Source organism: Lepidothrix coronata, unplaced genomic scaffold (genome assembly GCF_001604755.1).
Source record: "Lepidothrix coronata isolate B3197 unplaced genomic scaffold, Lepidothrix_coronata-1.0 Scaffold17, whole genome shotgun sequence".
Taxonomy (NCBI): Eukaryota; Metazoa; Chordata; class Aves; order Passeriformes; family Pipridae; genus Lepidothrix; species Lepidothrix coronata.
Window position 1 is genome coordinate 7,214,048 of NW_016690197.1, and position 21,416 is coordinate 7,235,463.

Below are 21,416 nucleotides of genomic sequence, written 5' to 3' on the forward strand. Positions count from 1 at the left end.
TTGCAGCTTTGTAGCACTGTCTTCATCAGCAGAAGTCTGAAAAGCAGTTTGCACAACAGCAAACTGCTTTGTTACAGCCTGAAGGCAGAGATACCACCTTCCAGCCTTACTCCCTGTCTTGCAGTAGTAACTACAACAGCAAGGCCATGGCTGTTCCACGCCGTTTGCATGTCAGCAACAACAGCACTGCCTATGGGGAATGCTCCAATTCTGATGAACATGGCACACAGGAGACATATGATGAAGACTCGCTGTCAACAAGCCAGGATAGTAGCAGATTCATTTTGGAATTTAGAGTCCTTAAGATAGACCAAAAAAACAAGGAGCAGTTCTGCAAGGAATATAAAAATCTCAAAAGGCTTGATTATTCCAAAGGGACAATTCGGTAAATGCAAGGTTTTATTGCAAAAAATACATGTGAAGGTGAAGGAAAAGCAGCAATTGGTAAGCTGATGATCTTCACCTGTTATCACAGGATTTCTATGAAGCACCAAGTTCTTAGTGAGTGACAACTGAGTTCTTAGTGAGTGTGCAGAACATCAGCTAATTCTCTATCACTCTAACCAGCAGAATAATCAAGGTGTTCCAGGTAAACAAGTAATATTCATGTAATTATGAATACTAGACTAAAATAAAGAGAGAAAGACATAAATAGTTTGCACTCCTCACCACCTTTAACCTTCCATAAGGCTTAGGCTGATAGACCTTTGTGTTTCCAAGCTCTGAATTGGGATTCAAGTACCAAGAAATCCCTGCCCACCTTCAAAAACAAACATCACAGGGTTATTTAAGTCATGTTCAGGTGACTACGACTTATTCCATAAACGAGCACTAAGCAAGCAAAGATCATTCTTTAAGTTCTTACAACTAAAAGAAGAACCCACAACCACCTGAATGGCTGTACTACTGAGTTTCTCACACCCCTCACATGACTTTGTCATAAAATTACCTCACAGGAGAGCTGAAAATGAACACTACAGGTCCCAGAACAATTTTGCCAGCGATTTCACAATGCCAAACATAGAATCATAGAATATGCTGAGTTGGAAAGGACCCACAAGGATCAAAGTCCAACTCCTGGCCCCACACAGGACACCCCAAGAATCACCCTCATGTGCCTGAGAGTGTTGCCCAAATACTTCTTGAAGTCTGTCAGGCTTGGTGCTGTGACCACTTCCCTGGGGAGCCTGTTTCAGTGCCCACCACCCTCTGCATGAAGAACCTTTTCCTCATATCCAACCCAAACCTCCCCTGACACAACTTCAGGACATGTCCTCGGGTCCTGTCACTGGTCACAAGAGTGAAGAGAGATCAGTGCCTGACCCTCCTCTTCCCCTCAAGAGGAAGATGTAGACTGAAATGTCTCCCCTCAGTCTCCTCTTCTCCAGGCTGAACAGACCAAGTGCCCTCAGCTGCTCCTCATACAGCTTCCCCTCCAGGCCCTTCACCATCTTCATTGCCCTCCTTTGGACACTCTCTAATGGCTTAATATCTTTCTTACACTGTGGTGTCCAAAGCTGCTCACAGGACTTGAGGTGAGGCCACATATCAGTAACAACTGCAGTTGGACATGGTGCCACAACATTTTTTACAGCAACCCTGCATCTTCTGGCCCAAGTATCTGCAGCTGGCTGCAGCTATCATCAAGTTACTCAACTAACTTGAAAAAATAAGTGAAAAAACCTCAACACTGCTAAATGGCTGACAGTGCTTGCAGAAAGGAAGCTGCTCTCAGTAACAAACATTACCATTACAAAGTTTAAAGAAGACAGTATTTTCTTCATTCACTTTTCTTTCATTCTCTGCAGCCTTCTGCTTTTCCCTTCCATCCTCACTCAAACTTGCACCTCATTTAAAATCAAAGTCTGTCAGTCTTCACAAGACAATAAGGTTGGTAAATCCCTGGATAAACAAGGGTGGTGCAAATAGAACATTTTGTACACATATATTTGTGTATGAATACGTTTAAAAGTAGAGTACCTCAAGGCATATAAAAATCACTTCTGAGAAGGAAAGAAAATTCTCTTCCCTGGAAGCTGTTTAAAACTTATTTGCATCAATTCCTGATCGCTACTGCTAAGTGGCATTAGGATGTAAAATCACATTCTACAGTTTTCTTCTCTTGAGATTTACAGTTAAATGATAAGAAAAATACTTCCTGGTTAAATTGGACAGATAATGCAATACAGCTGTTATCAAACCAATAAATATGTTATAATACACAAGCCTCTGGCCCTAAGAGACTTCCTTCTTCAGGTGCTGGCAGTCTATAAATTAGCTAATTTGTAGCACAGAAAAAGCTTCATAATTAGTACCTAGTTTATCATTAAAACCTTGCCTTCACTGTATGATGTCACAGACTACTGAGTCTGGCTCTCATTTACACACTCAATTATTTTCTGGCATCCCAGTACAGTTGATCCCATTATTTCTTATATAATTGACCAACTTCAACAGCTGCAATTCTCTTGTAAATACAGAACATATTGCACATGACAGGATCATAGTTATCACTCCTAAAAAAATTCCACACAATGTACAGTTTAAGTTTGACAAGGCTTAAGATGCTTTGCCCTGCAGACAGTAAAAGTTTGATTTAAAAAGCACTGTACAGTAATTAGATTTAGACCACAGAATTACTTAAAGTACCACACTCATTGACTGGTAGAGCTTTTATTGCAATAGATTAGACTCATTACTTAGAGACTGAAAGGCAGTTGAAGATTCATTTACCTCTAGTACTAGAAATGACTACATTTACTTTTGATTACAGCTGTGAATGAGACATGCAGATAGAAGTGCTGGAAGTCCAGCCATGCCAGATACCATCCTGGACCAATGGAGAGCAGGAAGTGTCCTAGCTGACTCAAATCTCTGTGACCAACATGCTAGATTCTCTTAAATACTTCTGGGAAAACCTGAAATGCATGTTCTTAGAATTTCTTCTACCCAAACAGCTTGAAATGGCAGTCCCCTGCAGTGTAGGCATGGAAGACAACAGACGATTCAGTAAGTACTTAATTTCAAATAGTCATGAGAACTGCTGAGATGTTTTCATCTCTTTCTGAAAAATCTATATCCAAGAACAGTAAGATCTGGGAAAACACCTGTATCTTGTTTAGCATAAAATGCCTGAAAGTCTTAAAGTCAAGAAGTCCTTTCTTATTGGCCCTCAACACATGTCAAGAATGGTCTCAATGACCACTAATAAATCTGATGATTCATTAATCAAAAGAGAATACAGAAGAGACAGGACTCAACAGCCTGCAACTGTACTGTGCAGTGGCATTTATCCCTACAAAGTAAAAAAGCAAAGAGAAAAACATGCTTTTGGAAATCCAACAGTTTGCATACTGCTGTGCATACACACTGAAGCCAACTTTCATAGGAAGGTAGTATTTTTTACCCCTTCACTTCTACCCTTTATTCTATAGCATAAAAGTAAATTACAGTCCTTTTACATTTTGGGGTTTCTTTTCCCACACCTGGCTTGGAATTTAACGAACATCACCCGTTCACTGCATAATACAGCTTTTTGCTGTGGACTTAAGGTTATGTTAACACCATTTTCACATCAGGTATATTCATGAAGGCTTGGAATTTCAGACAATTTCAAATCTTTTTCTTCGTATTACTAGGAACAACAACAACAAAAAAACCAACCCCAAAACACAACAAAAAGCAACAAAGCTGCTTCTGGTTAGGAGACAAAAGATTCTGCCTTTTGCCAAAAGTTGTTGCCCTTTTAACATGTGTCACTTGTCAATCCCAACAGCCAGGATAGAAAAACCCGCTAGCACTGAGGACATTTTCCTCCAGAGAGAATTTATTTTATCAAGGATAACACACTAGCCAAACATCTCCAGAAGCTGTCACACATAGATGCCCACCAGTACTGATGACAGTTGAAAAGCTGTCTCAAGCATCTGCTGGTGTGATTGCATTGTCTGAAGCATCATTCAGATGAAGCTATATGATCCATGGGCTAAGGGAAAAGAGGGAAGGAGGGAAGATGCCACCTCAAAACTTGTACTCTGCATTTAAGTCTTGATCTGGCATTCCTGTTTTACACCATTAAAGATAATTCAGGTTTTCAACCCACAGAAGAATGCAAATACTTACGGTCACTATAGATCTTGCACATGAAAATCTGTACTGACCAAATTCAGGAAGACTTCAAAAATCAAGGCAGATACCTCACCCAATTCTAGAGGATAGCCACAAGATGCAACAGCACATCAGTATAACTGAGCTCCACAGCACGTCATCCTTTCCTTCCAGCCCAATATTTTATCACTTAACATAAATCATTCTAGTGTATCAGTTATGACACATTTGTGTTAATCTGCTACAAACACAAAAGCAAACCCGCAGCAAAGCCTTACAGCAAAAGAAGTACTTTAATTACATGGCACTACAATTTCAGTATGCTCTGACTTAGGAGGAAGAAACATTGACCTTTGTGGTGCAATGTTAGTAACAAAACGGGAAGTTCATAGCACTCCATTAAAAATATTTAAATATTTGTGTTCAAGACAAAAATTCAAACAAAACAACCTTAAGAAAAATGTATTCTTTAGACACGGATCAGACAGCTAGTGAGGCTAGTCTTCAGAGTCTTGTAATCAGTGACCACAAAATGAATTCCAAGCTAACTAACGTATATTGGTAACTAAAGTCGAGGATAGCATGGTCCTGTATTAGGAAAGGTTACTTTTTAACTTGTTATATCCTGGAGGAGAGTTAGGATCTTCTTACATCAGGCACATTAAACAGAAAAAAACTACAGTACTAAAGAAATGCTTATGCAGCATGAATCAGGCTACTCAATTCCAAGTAATGTGCTATTAACATAACTCCATCTTTTTTTATTTGTTTGCAGAACAGCTCTTTCCTGTAATCTAGGTAAGAACCTTTCCACCCTCAAATAGAGCATCCCCATGATATCTCTCAAGACAGAATCTTCTCCTGAGTCAGAATAATTAAGCATTAAATTAAGCTCTAAAAAACTGTCTTCACTGAATCCACTCAGTCTTCTGATTCTACTCTAATGGATTATCTATTTAACTTGGGCAGAATTTAATCCAGTGTTACAACCTACGACCAAAGAAAGATCATTTTAATCCAGCTACAAAAGCTTGAGCTCTTGAGCTGACACATTAGATAGACCTATTCTAAAGCCTCACCTGTGCTACTACCACTGCAGACCCTGCAACACAAAATACCACTAGACAGGACTCATCAGTCCCTTCCCAAGACTTTGGAAACTTATATAGCACATTATCCCTGCATTTTTTTAGTCAATTCCACTTCAGCCAAGACATACACACGTGTAGTCAGAGCCTCAAACCAGTTTTTTTTAACCTGTGTGAACTGATGATGGAGTGCATGCAGGTGGGTGGAAAAAGGTAATGCCAGTGAAACAGGTGAAAAAGAGAACACTTTTTCCTCCTTCAGCAGCTGAGCAGTCTAACACTTCCTATGTATGCTTCCCAATTTCCCGAATTATCGTGGGCTAAATATTAAAATATTGAACTCCGCAAAAGAACCTAATAAAGATTATGACATGACAGGAAACAGCATGAGCTGTACTGTGTTCTATACCACAATGGTAAACTCAAATCATAGTTGGCTTTTTCCTTCCCCTAATCATGAGCAGTCAAACCACAAAAGCTATATTAAGATCTTATCAGTAAAGGTTCCCTCATGGGAAAAGTCAGAAACAGCTGTACAAAGAAATAAACACTGTTCGGCTTCAAGTTCCTTAAGCAGTCACAAATTGAGAAGAAAGAAATCTGTCCATCTTGACACAATAGTTGGGCCTCTTCTATCACTTGTGGTATTTGTATTAATGACATCCTAATTAACACTGGAGAAGCATTCGAAGCAAATGCAAAAGTAACAAAAAAAAAAAAATCACAGTATATTGTTTTCACTGATACTGATATCACCTCAGAAGTATAAAGTCTCAATACAAACCGGTAATTTGGGCAAAACACCCCAGAGAATGTAGCTAAATTACATGTCATATGAACTGGTTGTATATAGATTATATGCTCCTGACTCTCACTTTGATAGAATACTTGTCAGTACCCTTCATGGGAGCTGCTAATAAAGTCTTTACTATAGCTTTTCACTCAAGCTATATATTAATGAGACTAAACAACCAACACTATTCTCAAAAAATACTTTCAACTCACTTCTGCCATGTCAGCATAAAATATATTTAAAAAACCCCAAACCTCTGTGTTTTGCTATTATTTTCACTAAGTGGGTTATTTTTTCTAGATTATGCTACTCTTAGACAAGTCTGAAAAAAGTACATGGAAACCCACATCTAAAAAACAAAAAACCAAGCAGTGAGCATAAATACCAATCCTCTGTTCCTTGGTAATAACCACAGAGGGAGTAAGTGCTTATGGCAAGTATAATCTGTATCAAATAGACCTGTGATGGAATTTAATAGATCTACTAGTAATGATACTTTTGTAGACTAATTTTTTACTGGTTTGTGAATACAAATGAATTAAAACTGCAAATAAAATGTAAATATCACTGTCTTGTAGAACTATTTTAAAAACATAGGAAAACTGGTATTTTCACTTCTATATAAAAGTAAACATATCAACCTACTACAGGAGAAGAAATGCACCTTCACAGAGCTCTTTACAAGCAAGAGCTACTGCCTTAGTTTGAAATGCAGTTCTAAGTCGTGCTTCCCTACTGCTGTTTTGCTCATATCAAAACACTTGTCCTGTACCTTTGCTAATCAGCCCCAAATAAGAATTTTCATTAGTCTCTTACTGGCTTTATAGTCTAACAGCTCATTTCGAATGAGGAGTGATATAATAAGGTAATATAGAATATTCCCTGTAGTACCTCCTCCTAGTGAAACCCCTTCCAAGAAAACTGTTTACATTCAGTATTATGAAGTCAGGGTTTTTTTTCTCCAGCTGTGGCATTTTGCAATATTTTATTAAAAAGCTACCCAAAAGCAAGCACTCTATCACAGGACTTAAAAACAGGACTGGTAGATCATGCAACTAAAACTCTCCAGGTTGTAACAAGTATGCACAGTGCTTATCTGTGCCATTTTGGGCTAGACTGTAACAGCACCAGGAAACAGTAGTGCTAGAACTAAGTCTGTGTCATAAGCTGTCATTTCAACTCTGACACTGGAAGCTGTACACACAGCCTGCCTTACCTTCATCCTTATCTCCAGTGAGACCACAGTCCCTCAACTGACAGACAACACTGCAGGAGCTATTACTTTGCTCTGATTTGCCTGAAGAAAGCATTAATATCACTTTACCTTAGTCACCCAGTATAACTGAGGAAAGGTTGCTAAGAGATGAAAGACTTAATTTTCATATATACTACTCTGCAATAGTTAGTTTTAACATGAGGAAATCTCACAGGTGGTAAGATGACCATTTTAAAAAGATATTTATCTACGGCGATATCTCAGATTTTTATACAATTAACTTTCAAAGCATGAACCAGGTCACAAAAGAAAGCTGTTAGATACTCAACAGAAATAGAGAGGAATTATTGGAAATACACTGGAGTTAGAAGTCAGCATGTCAGTAAACCAGAAGGCGAGGGGGGGAAAAAATGCATTAACAATTCCATTACATACAAGAACAGAGTGATTTCTTCAGTCTGAGCAGCTATTTCAAACATCTATGATGGAATGCATTCTGCTAAGTGTTTTAACACTATTCAGAAATGGAAATCAATTTGATTATTAGGGGAAAACTATACTGGGGATAAAGAAACAAATTAAGCAAATTAAGTAATTTCCTTTTTTTTCATTATTTCAAAGATCTATCATTTGACTGTGTTTTCTCTGCTGTAGAAATACCACTTCAGCTCCTGGGCTTCCTGCAAAGATTTCTTGAGAATATCATATCCCATTGTGTAAAACTGTAGCTTTCTGTAACAAATAAAATTCATTCAACACAGAATAATTTCTAAATTCTATACTCCAAATATTGGTTTTTAGTCAGCTTTTTCACTACAGTCAAAATAGACTTTCTAGTTTTTGAACAATATAGTTTCAATAGAAACAGCATAGAAGATGGGCAACTGTTTACTGGCAGAAGTCTAATCAGTATGTGATGTTGGTTGAGAGGAAGCATAAGAATCCATTAAAACACTATATATTTGGAAAAAAAAAATTAATCCCCCACACTTGCAAGAATGAAGTCAAAGTTTCACTTAACTAGGGCAGGGAAGATGAACCTAAACTGGATCTCAAACATTTTTCTATAACATACATTAGACTGTGACCCTTACACATAGACCTTTATTCCTTTTCTTTTTTACTCTTACCTTGGAAAAAAGAGGTACTGTAATACCAAACACAGTTACTTCTAACCTGTTTTTAAATCTCACTGAAGGACCATAATGCCTTGAGAAAGCAATTCTCTATAAGATATGTTAAGTCTACAATCCATTATGATGTTACTGAAGAGTGTATATTACTCCCTTCTATACACATGGTATACAAGCATACACCTTTATATATAGCTGCTATAACAACACCTTATTCCCTTTATATTTTATCCATTGTATTTCTGGAGCAACTGAATTATTCTCAGAACAACTCACCTTTCAGGTGCTTACAAAACAAAATTTTCTTGGACAAAACTACACTCATTTGAAGACCTTAACTGTTTTTTGAAAGTCTGTAAACACTAACAGTCCAGCAGTATTTTCACTTTCTGCAATTCAAGTATTTCAACCACCGTCTGGGGAATTCTCTAATTCCTTCCCCAATTCCTTTCAAAAATCATTCTAGAAACTAAATACTTCAAATCTTGAAAACAGTCTTTAATAAAATACTGCCTAATAATTTGTTTTCTAAAGGATGGAGAAACAAGTTTAAACAGAAGCTTTAACATGACAGTGAACTATGACCTTTAAATATACTCCCATAGACTAGGTGCACATTCATAAATATAATCCAAAATAAACGTGTTTATGAACTTGATAATCATTCAGATTGATTAAAATGCATTTCAGGCAAGCCTTATCAGGCAGAAACAAGAGTTATTCCCCTTGGCACCACTTATAGAAAGGCAGAGCTTTCAAAGTTTGAAAGTATCAATGAACACGTGGTGACAATGAAGTTGAAAAACACAGTTTTGTTAAAATGTTGAAGATACTGTCTTACCAGATTGTTCTGATTATTAATACAGCAAAGGTAGTATTAAATAAAAAAATTCTTACAGTGGTCCAATGCTCAGTACCTGGAACAGGACTAAACACCCTTTAGCACAGTCCTTGTATTCACCAAATCCAGAATTCAACAGTAGAGCAGCTGCTCAGTGCCTGGTCTGCAGAATTCAATGAGTGACAAAGGGTTACCTTAATTCAATGAGATAATCAGCACACATTTACCCACTACCGAGAGTTTTCCAACCATCTGCAAGGCGGCAGGGCTAAACTGCCTATAAAACAACTGGTAGCATGCTGACATGTCCTTACATCACTCATGTCAATGAAAATTTATCTCTTAGCAACAGCTAAAAGAAGCTGAACTTCCAGAAATATTTTAGATGCATCACGAGCCAACAATTTCTTCATAAGTGATTTTGATTGCTACTGATCTCCAAACAGATGTCTTCTCTAATTGGTAAAATCTATTAAATATATACTTTGAATGAAAAAAAAAAAAAAGTCAAGTTGTCATCGCTTAAGAAAGCAACAACAATGGGAGTCATTATGGCTATGCACATAAAAGACAAAAGCTAACTTTATTTAAAGCTGCTGGCCTCACAGTGATACCAGTAACCGGGAAGTAAAAATGCATGTGTAGTGAGGAGAGGAAAGAACTTCCTATTAAGGCCACTGTCAGAAACTGAAAGCTAAGACACAAGTCTTCTAAACACTAAGATAAGTATTTTTGATAGGAAAAGCAAAATAAGGGATTCAAAGTTAAAACTACTTAACTACTGAAACTATTCATATTATGATTCCCTCCCCTGCTACACAGGAGCAAACACAAAATTTTAAGGCATTAATCTTTACAAGTAAATTCCATATAAAAGCTATAATAAAATTAGAAATTCTCTTGTTTTAGCAAAACATCACATAAATTAAAATTTTACCACCAGACAGAGATAAGGAAATGGAAAAAGCTTGTCCCCAGCTATATTAGAAGTTCTTCTCTAGAACTCAAGTCATTCAGAGGTCTCTTCAAAATACATTCAAAGACAATACTGAGAAAGAAACAACAGAAATCCCTCATATTCTGGTTAATGTTAGCAGATTATGGGCAGTTTTGTTTAAAATTATATACAGAAAATTATATGACATGTTCATACCACAAGGTCTGAACATCCAGCTTTTTTTGGCAGAATAGAGGTTCCAGCTGCCAGAATAGTTTTCTCAAATTAAGTCAATTCCAGCAGGTTTATTAACATAAGAACAGATAAGTCAGTTTTACTTCTAGTCTAACCTTGAAAATTATCATTACCTTTTCCATAACAGGCTGAAGGTGCTTAATAAACATGTTGGAAATGTTATTTAAGAAGGCAGAGATGTCAATGGTAAAGAGAGGTACCAAAAAAAAAATTCCAATACATGCCTCTTCCATCACCAGTATCTTCTAGGAGACATAAAACAAAATCTGTCAATCCTGGGCTGAATAGAAGCCACATTTATTTCCTTAAATTCACATGCAGAATTGAGGTATCATTTTGAATTCAGAGCACTACAGGAAGTTTGGAACACAGAGGAAGATTCCTCCAGTGGTTTATTATTCCAAATAAAAGACTCCTAGCATCCATCTCATGTTCGGATCAGAAAAGACTTCTGCAACCCTCTACTGAAAAGCTGAAAACATGCCTGCAAGACGAGCAGCTTCTCACTGGTTTTTAAATACAGTGCACAGATTCACAAAGTGAAAACAACTGCCCATCGTCACATGAACTCCAAGTAGCAAAGCCCAGAAATTATTGGACATAAGTACCAACAATTTCCTTCCTCCAGCAACAGCAGACAAGCATGTCAAGTGATCCAACAAGAGAAATTCTATGAATTAGTCACTGAACAAGTCACTGGTTTCTAAGAGAGGGTGAGCTCCAGTACTTTTTCATGTAGTTAAACGTACACACATTCAAGCACAGTAACTGACCATTTTATATGCATTTGGAACATGCTGCCAGTGTGAGAACCTACCCTGTGAGTGGTTTTCTCTAGTCATTTCTTGACTTGTTTATCTGTAGTTTTTAGACCTTCAGTAAACATGTATAAATCTGAAATCCTACTGTGCTAGATCAGCAGAATCCATGCCAAATATGTAATAATAACTAGACATTGTTTTTACTATACAGTTTTCCAATATTAAAGAGGATTAATATTTGTAAAATAGCATTAACAAGTTTTGAGTGACATTCAGTTTTCACACCTGGATAAAGACGAAAGGGAAGAGAGCTGGACAGTTCAAGGCAGAACAAAAATATTCAGATCAGAAAATACCACCTTTATATATAGCCCCATTGTTTATTACAATAACCTCCATGTTTATATTTATAAACTGGCTGATAACCAAATACTTATTTGCAGGAATCAATGCACTGTTCTCTTCCTCTATCAGTAATATATTCTTGTTTAGATTGACTCCTACAGCAGGTATAGTAGTGTTCAGAGGTCAAAACAGAAAAATTAAGTAGATGAGTATCTCTTAAATTTGGAACAGAAAGGAGGGATAGCAGCCTTCAAAAGCACAGAACTTAACTAGCTACTATTAAATTCAGTAATTAAAACAGAGATTACTGTGGTCTTAAGAATCTTTTCAGGCTCAAACACTGACTTTTTCCTCACCCTTTAACTGTACTTTTGTATAAAGTCTTTGCTAACTACTGCTCATTATCCACTAATCCTAAGCATTTTAGAGAATTCCACAGTACTTGCAAGTTAGGCATTACTCACATTTTTACAGATCAATATAAAGGACAACAGTTCTCTAAGCAGCACCACATAAGGTATCCACACATCATAATGGTGGAACTTAAATAAACCCTAGCAGGCTTTAGACCCAGTCTTCTGAGTCTGATATATAAAGCTAAAAAATTCTTATTTTTTCTGATTTCAGGGAGTCTCAAAAAAGCAGTTCAGGATGTTCACTTTTCTTAAAGCAACACACACCAAATGCATCTATGAAACAAACTTTAACAACAACACCCCCCCCCACCCACACACACAACCTAAACAAACAACACCAAACAAAACAAAAACCCAAAAACCAAACCAAAAACCACAACAAAATCAAAAACTCACAGCAAAACAAACCACCAGAATAAACACACTGAATTCTCCAGCAATGTTTTTCCCAGGTGAAGTTTCCACCCTTCTTAAAACATCTTTAGCTTACACTTTGGCTGTTTGATGCAGCTGTCTGCAAATCACCATCATAGTCTTGCATTAAGCAACTATACTTTCTGTTTTATTAGCCAACAGTTTGAAGCAGCAAAAAACTTTTCAATCCCAAGTTAAAATAGAATACTCTGGGCTGGGAGAGAACACTGGAGCATGTACCCAACATACCATTCAACAAGACCAGACTCAAGCGTTCCAGGGCCTTGCCTAGTCAAGCTATGACCACCTCTGAGAATGGAGATTCCATAGGCACTACCAAGTTCCTGTTCCATGTCTCTCCATCCTCATTTTTAAGGATTTTTTCCTTCATCTATCTACAACTTCCCCTGATGCAACCTGTGGCATTTTTTTTTTGCCACCTGAGAAATAGTAGACTCCATCACTACGATCATTCAACATATAGTGCTGGAAGAGGTACTTTAACACAACAGTCCCACATATCTATGACAATTTTCACTATACTTCCTTCCCTGTTGCCCAGGGAAGTGTTAGAATCACCGTTTCTGGAAGCGTTCACAAAACGTGTGGATGTGGCACTAGGGAACACGGTTTAATGGTGAACATGGCAGCACTAGGTTAACAGCTGGACTCCATGATCTTAGAGGTCTTTTCCACCCTAAACAATTCCATGATTTTACATATTTGTTAGTTGAGAACTGCCTGTACTCAATGTCTGAAACACGGGTGCCACTGACATTTGTCTTTTATTGAGCCAAATGTAAACACTGCTGGTTAGTGTTGCCACGGATACACGGACACGACATAAAAATTATTTCTTAAAACTACAGTCAGTCATCTGCACCATTTTGGAAAAAACAGATGTGAAGTTGAAGCCAACTTCAAAATACCACCAGTAATGAAATTAACTCCTGGAGAGCATGTGAAAAATGTGTGGCAAACTTATCACAGCTTAAGCTAAGGATTTTTCCTAGATGAAGGAACATCAGCTATGCCTCCCAGACACCTCTGCTGAGATCATACACAGCTTTTCTCCTGTGCCAGAGTCCTGTTGCAATTAAAACCAGAAGTCTGAAGCCTACACTATCTAGTACTGCATTAGTTGGTAACTGCTGGACTACCACCCCAACCACAAGGGGAGATAAATGGGACTGTCCTGCTAGACTCAAAATACTTGAGAATGAAGAAATCTCTATCTACACATGTAGATAGTACTGCAGAGACAAAACACAGGAGTAAACAATTTACAAGTCTACAGTTTCCCTCACCCCAAGAAACTTTTCCTTATGTAACATCTTATCTACAGCACAAACTGAAGTCCCAGTAACCCACACAAACCTAGAACTAAGTGCAGCAGCCCTGGAGTTGCCTACACAGATATCCCTGTTAAAGGTCACACCATTCTTTACAAGAAGGCTGTCCGTGCCTGCAAATTCAAAACTTTAACCTCTTCACACAGAACAGAGAAGAAAAAAAAGCCACAGAAAAATCTGTGGGACACCAGTAATAATTTTCCTCGATGAGTAAATCAGGAAAAACAACAACAAACACACACAAGTGATTTTGCAACTGAAGGAAGTCACGTTAGTTTAAAAGTTGATTTGTCTCTTATCAGGTAACCACAAAGGAAAGCAGTGGATCTCTCAACTAAGTGATGCCTGATTTGATGTGCATCACGCTCAAAATTCTACAGCCACCATCTGAGCCCTAATACTGATGTTCCACTACACAACAGCAACTCCTTCCATAAAGTCCTATGACTTGAAATTAGACTGGGAGGAAAAATGCAAAGAGTAAAACCTCTAACTGCAGTTTAAGAATCAAATGTAACTCCCAGTTAAGACAGAAGGTTTCACAGACAATAGCATAGATGAATAAAAGTGCTGGAACTACACAGGATTTCTTTAACTCACTGCAGACAGTTTCAGTACAGGATTTACCGCAGAACATCACACCAATTAATTTTTAACGGAAACTACCAAAAGAATCAAATTTTAGCAAGCCTTAAACAGCTTGCAGTATAAGGTTTGGAATCACTCCTTGCAGTAAACAAGAACCATGTGCACACCATGCAAAACTATGTTCAGAACATCCAGCTTTGGGGAAAAAAAGAATCAGTAGGGTCTTCTCTCATGGTTCTACAGGATACTGCAAATAGATGACCTGTTTGCAGAAACTAACTCACATCAGACATTGAAAACTAACCTCTGCCCTGCCTTATGAAAGAGTAGACCAATCTAACTCAGGAAACAGCAGTATTTAACTTACTTCACACCATACAATTCAAGAAAACTTTCACAAGCATGCTTCTTGGCTTGATCCAAATGGGCTGAATTGTACAACACATAAAAACCTCCAAAGCCAGATATATCCACCTATAGAGTGGCATGAGCTGTTTCTTCACAATATGGGATGACAAGACTTTTCCCTTTCAATTTTAAGTACCCAAAAGATGGGGTAAGTCATTATTCAATTTCTGGTAAGCTTCAGTATCTCAGGTGTTAACAGGATCCATTTCCAAGTGTTCACCTGGCTTGTGCATGGAGTTGGTACCTTTAGCATTTCAGAAGCTACAGGGATAGCAAAAAAATCCATGAGAGCAGCAGAGCCTAGCAATCATCCCAGAACTTCTAGGACAAGAGCTATACACAGAAAGGTGCAGGCCACCATTCCAAGAAATAAAAGTATCTTTTATTGAGATAATAAGAAGCACAAATATTAGACTTACTGTTTGTCAAGTAACGCTAACATTCGTCAGTTTTTTGTCATCATGAAGATGTTTTGAGGAAACACAGGTTGTGTCTGAGGGCAACAGTATTTTATGGACTTACAAAGTTCAAACCCAGATGTCTTTTTCATTTCCTAGTCTACAGTCTCTTCAACTGTAGCACTGCAGACACTCTCTTACAGAAGCTTCGCCATCACTGTATTCTGGTGCTCAGACACCATGTAAAGCCAGCTCCCAAAGTCCAGCATTAAAAATATCCCCTTATGCGTAAGTCCGCAAGATACACTGAGCAGCAATTCCTTTCTGCCTCCCTTTTCTAGGAAAGTCTAGAGGACAGAGGCAACTAGAAGTCTCAACCAACAGTGTCTTGCTGCCTACCCACAGGAAGGCAGGAAGCTGAAAAACTGAGCAAGGAGGAGCCTGGATGCCAAAAAAGCAATTCGCTATAGATTGGCCCTTTGCCTGAAAGACAGAAGGAGGAACACCCAGTGTCTGCACTGGCACAAGCTACATACCAGAAAACTGAAATTCAACCCATGCCAAGTTACACTTTGAAAAGCTAAATGTACGTAGGCCAGTGAAAACAAAATTAGATAGGAGTTCAGGGTATAAAAAATTAATAAAACAAGTTCGGGTTTGCATGAAAGTCAGCTTAGAAAGACAAACTGAAAGTGAAAGAGGGATTAATAAAAATTTTCATGCCAAGAATCAGATGGAAACCACACTTGCTGAGCTGTTCAAGAGAACCAAGATCAAGCCATCTCCATTTGAACTGCTATTTTCTAAGTACTAATTATTCTGAACATAGAGACATAACTACTGAGATACACTACACATTCCTAAAGCCCTCTGAAAATGTTACAATGGCCACTGCCTCTTCACCTTTTAAAGCTGGATTTATCCTTCTAGATTATGTTTAAACACAAGCAAATAAAGTGCTGCCTACAGCCTACAAACATCTGTGTCTTTGAGTTTACAGTCACATGGCATTTGTGATCAGAAGATGGCTAATTCCTAAGATCTAGTAGGTTACATGGGGTTCCCAAACTGTAGAACCTTCCTAGTGGCTATCCAAGTGACAAGGAAAACAGGAAGCAATACAGCCCACACTCAGAAAACACAAGCAAAACTGCCTTTCTACAACTGATGCCATTACAGATAAATTAAACACCCTTTTTAAAATTAACCATGACTTTTAAATACCACTTTGCTGCATTTTCAGAAGTGTATTTTAATCTTCAAACGCTTATTGAAAAGCTAAGTATCACTCAATTTTCCTCCCTGTTCACACCCTTCTCTACTATGTAACGAGTTTTTACACTGCATTTTCTGGTTAACATACCGATACAGCCCTTTTCAGAAAATGTTGGGTGAGAAAAGGTGTGAAGTGAGAGAGAAGACATCTATGCAAGATACTCTGAACATAAGGAAGAGCACATAAGAGCAGTTACAATGTTTAGCTATGCACCGCAATATAGTGAAGTGCACGAGATCAAATTGACACAACAAAATTAATTCTTATTCTGCTTTCTTGTCTGTGTGCTTTTCTGGGGTTTTTTGTTTCTTTGTTTGAGGGGGGTTTTGAGGGCGAGGGGGGATTGAGGAAATAAAAAATACCTCCATGTAACCACCAGAATACTTCGGATAACTGGAAAGTCCTTTTGAAATGCAATTTATACTACTCGTTACATTTATGATGTACAGCCTAGACACTATACCTGCTGATAAATACTGACCTCCCAACAGAACCTGTCCTACCATAGGCCTTGTACTTGTATCTCTTCATATAGAGGTGGAAAAGCAACCTCCACATACACTAGGGAATGGAGAGGGATGGAGCAAAAAGATTTAAACAGCTGCACTGCTTGCTTCCTCTTGCTGTAACTCAGAGCTGACATACCTTTGCCCAAATCCAGGAGAGTCAGAATAACACTTGAAGGAAACATACCATTTTTACACAAATGCTTTCTTCCAGGCCTGTGGATAACAGGAGGAAACATGGCAATGCAAGCTATATTGCTGTAACTAACTGCAGCTACTTCTATATACAATGAAACAAGAGGACTATTCTAGGTGAAATGGATCACCCAGTTAATAGAGAGACAAGAAAAGCAGCTCCATATTATCACCACTAAGAGAAAGACTTAGTATTTCCAGCTCCCCGTTCCAGGTACTCCACAGAATGCAAAACACTCAACACTCCTGTCACGGAGTCAAGGCTCCAGCTCTGCAAAACTAACTTCAGTGGCACTGCACAGCAACAGTATTTATCTTCTCAGTGCACTACATACTCTGATGCTTTGGGTGGGTGGTGAAAACAAACAAAAATAAAAAATCCCAAAACCAAAAAGCCCCAAAGCAACACAACCACCCTCCCCCACACAGGTCATACTATATCTCTTCTGATCACCTTTCCCTCAGGAAGAAAGGTCTGCCTTTGGTACTATGAGTGAGTGATCAGATTGACAAAGAGAGATCTCTGATGCACTTCCAGTGTACCAAATCCTTTAACTGTCTCATCTCAATGACATGCTAATTATGCATTAAGAAAGAAAAACATTCCAAATTACTCAAACTTCCACAGTCATCAAAACAGATTTCTTCTGCACATCCTTCCATTTGTCCTTCTCCTCAAGCAAAGTCAACAGAAGAGATACTAGAACTTCACCTCTAATACTTGAAAACAAAAAAACCCCAAAACATACAAAATTAGCCATACAAAAAAATCATATGTTACTTGCACTAGGCTAGAGAAAGAGACAAAAACTTTAAAATACTTAACCTCTTCAAGAACTAGTCATTCCCAAGAGATGCCAGTTGGATACATTTATTGTATAAATGGCCAGTCTTTGCGAGCGAAGATTTGGGAAAGGTCATTGACCCTTCGAGCCTGCGCAGTGGATTTTTTAGGTGAGACCCAGCGTGCGCTGAACTGAGCCCACCCTTTAATCCTGAGGTTCATCTGCCGGGGTTCTGAGACCCTCATTTATTGTATAAATTTCAATAAATAATCTTGACATGCCCCATATTGTCACTTAAATATTTCCAGTAAAAACAGCCTAACAGTGTCATTTTTCTTATTCCAGAATTAACATCAATTTCAAATGAAGATGGAGTCACATCCCAGTAACAGGGACAATCTATGTACAGTTGCTTTCAAAACTGTCCCTTAAGAGTATTTAAAGCTACACAGATTGACAAACAGCAAAAATCATGTATTTTAAACAAGTCTCTATATATTTACCCAGTAACCTGGGACACAACTAGTACAACTAAACAGTGCACTACACTAATGTGCAACTACTGATTCACCAACCTCACATCAAAACTATTTTTGTCAGGCAAAAACGCGTATGTTGAACAGTTTTTAAACACGCAAGTCACACTGCTAATTTTGAGGCACCCAAATGAAAGCTTATTTCTTGCCAAAGCACTTGCTAGAGAACAGATTTGTTTGGCTAACTTCTAGAAGACAGATTTATCCTCATACCAGTATTTTAATGTGGCAGTAATGGCTTTTTCAGCAACGTGACCCAACTAACATTCCTTGCAATGGGTGCCAGTCCCAGTAGGTAGCCTAACAAGGGAGATTTTTGTTTCCACGGAATTCATGCTACTTTTGTTGCTCAGTACTCCAGCCTTCAAATTTCTCAAGCTATTACAGTGTCAGAATTACAGTAGAAACTCTGAAAGTACTTATACAGCTTTACCACTACAAGTAATTAAATATTTATGGCTACAGCAGTAATTGCACAGTATGCAGCACTTCTGAATTTCCATTCTGATTATGGAGCGTGAAGCTCCATGAATCCCTCAAATACCCAAGAATTCCAATGGAGAGATGGATATCCATATATAAAAGCAATCATATTTAACATCTATTTAGAGAAGCTCACAAAAATCAAGCTACAACAACTGACCTTGGTAGTGTCACCTCTGACAGTTCCATAAACAACTGTTCTCACAGACCTCACTCAATAATTCTAACACAAGCACTTTATACTCAGCACCCTCCAGCATCTAACAATCAGCCAAAGGAAAAAGACAAGTGAAAGCCATCATGCAGTTTCTAGGAGACACTGATAGCACCTCGACAAGCTGTCTGGATTATTTCATGTCTAAAACAACTGCCATTAAACTTGACCACTCAGAAGGGGGGGAAAAGGGGAGGTGGAGAAAAATAAACCACAAACTTCCAGGTATTTTAAGTAAGCCAACTGGACTACAACAGGTAACTTTCTTTCCCCTGAAGTACATTGAAAATTCCAAACACACTTCACCACACTAAATAGGAAATGATCAAAGAATGCCTGCAGACATGTCTTTGACATTATCCTTTCATAAACAAAATACTAATTGATAGCCCTTTCTCCCTCAGGGCTTAAACTCTGTAAACAATTAACTTTAAAACAAGACACAAGTAATAGCAAAAATAAACCCACATAGGTAGTCCAACAAAACTGAAACAGGAGGAGAATCCTGCAGCTGAGCTTAAATCGTCACTCTAAAAACCTTCACTCCTCTTACTAGAATATTTTAATTAACTACAGTTCATATTAATTGTAATTCTAAAGCTAACAATTTTAAAGCTAACGATACAAACACCTTTAAAAATAATAATTCCGACAGCCTTAAACATCAAAAGTCCTACCAGTCCCATTTCAGATTCACGTTCACAAGAAAATCAGTATATCCAGGCAGAAAATGAAGGTAAAAGGCCACAATCAAATTACACTGCAGATTTCAGCTACACCAGTCTGCCAGGCAAGACAGAACAATCTCACACCTACAACAGAGCATACAGCTGTACTCTTCCCTGCTGCTCTGTTCATCTACCGAAAATCCACAGAGCAAACTATCCAGTGCAGAACCACAAGACATAGGGAGCTAAGTCAACTTCATTTACCAGAACTGATTCTGCATGGATCCTGGACATGCATCCTCACTTATATACATTTAAATGGATAAATAAAGCAAAAGGAGAAATATTATTTTTGCATTAGGTAAATAAACAAAGAATAACAAGAGCAATTTTTGCATTACTACATTAGCTCGTTTTTCAGACTTACCTGGTCTTTTTCATGGGGTAGAAGGCTGACAGGTGGAAGAGAAGCTGGGAAGGTGCTGGAGTATTTTGGAGCTCCTTTGCTTTCCAAACTGCCATAATTCACTCTATACTGAGGACCATCCTTCAGTAACCTCCCATTGTTCACAGCACGTTTGGCCCCCAGGCGCAACCTCTGCTGAAAGGCAGGATTGTTGAAAATATTTGCTAAGTCATTTTGACTTCTCAAATACTTCTCTATGTTTTTTAGGGAGGAGCCATTAGGCTCTTGAAGCCCTTCAATTGCTCTTCTCAAGAGTTTATTCCAATCCACATTACGAAGCTCATTACAAGCTCCTCTAGATCCCTTAACAGATTTAGGAATAGTGCCAGGTTTAACACATGAAAACCGTCCAGGATTATCTGGGTCCTTGTAGGATGCAAGACCTTTGTTAGTAACTTTAAGAATAGAACCATCTTGAACACTAAGTTCCAGCTGTTCCGAAACAGTCTTCTTATCTAATCCATGGGAAGCACAAACAGCATGACATATTCTCTCTTCAGAAGGCCTTTGCTTTTGCTTTTTAACTTTTTGTATAGCTTCTAGAATCCACTCCGTATAAAGAGGGTTGGCAAGTTTTACCATGGTTGACCAGTAATTGTTTCCAGCCAAGAGTTACCCATAGAGGTTCCTCCTTATCCTTTTAGCAGACCTTTCAGAGGTTGTTCACACCTCAAACACAAATGAAAGGATTGCAGACTCTGCTTGGATGCATCGCAAAAATATCCACCCTGAGGAGTTGGAAAAGGCAGGGAAATACCTTCTGACTGAACCTTCCAATTACTTTACTGTCATGGAAAGGTAGAAAGTATTCATCCGTGATGGTACAGGTACGTCCTTACAAGAAAGTTTGTTGCAACCTTTAAGAAAGAAAAAACAAGAGGCAGGGAGAGAATATAGTTAATGTTAAGTATTAAAAAGAAACAGAATGCATTCAGACCACGCATTCATACTGTAGATGCTGCAGTACGCAAAAATCTTTGTGAGATTACATAAAAGTCTCCAATTCCCACTCCACAATGAACAAGTCACCATGAAATCCTTCTACTTCCCGTAACATTCAGTGGACTTGGCTTTCCAAAACTCCATTACCCCAACACTTAACCTACTACTGAGTTGTTGGACAATTTCCATTCAGCCAGGGATCTGAAAATATTCTCTAAATCAAATTGCCCACAAATCATTTTTGCATGGATTATACATGCACTAGAAAACCCAAACAAACAAAAAACACAAAC

At 38.1% G+C, this 21,416-nt stretch overlaps 1 protein-coding gene across 1 annotated transcript in view; it reads right to left on the reverse strand.

The window, feature by feature from the left end:
* KAT6B (lysine acetyltransferase 6B) overlaps nucleotides 1-21,416 on the reverse strand; it is a 117,824-nt gene that overhangs the window by 89,696 nt on the left and 6,712 nt on the right. Inside the window, exon 2 of the mRNA XM_017807186.1 lies at nucleotides 20,143-21,038. Coding sequence (XP_017662675.1) covers nucleotides 20,143-20,763 — 621 coding nt within the window. The 5' untranslated portion in view covers nucleotides 20,764-21,038. The remainder of the gene's footprint in view (nucleotides 1-20,142; nucleotides 21,039-21,416) is intronic.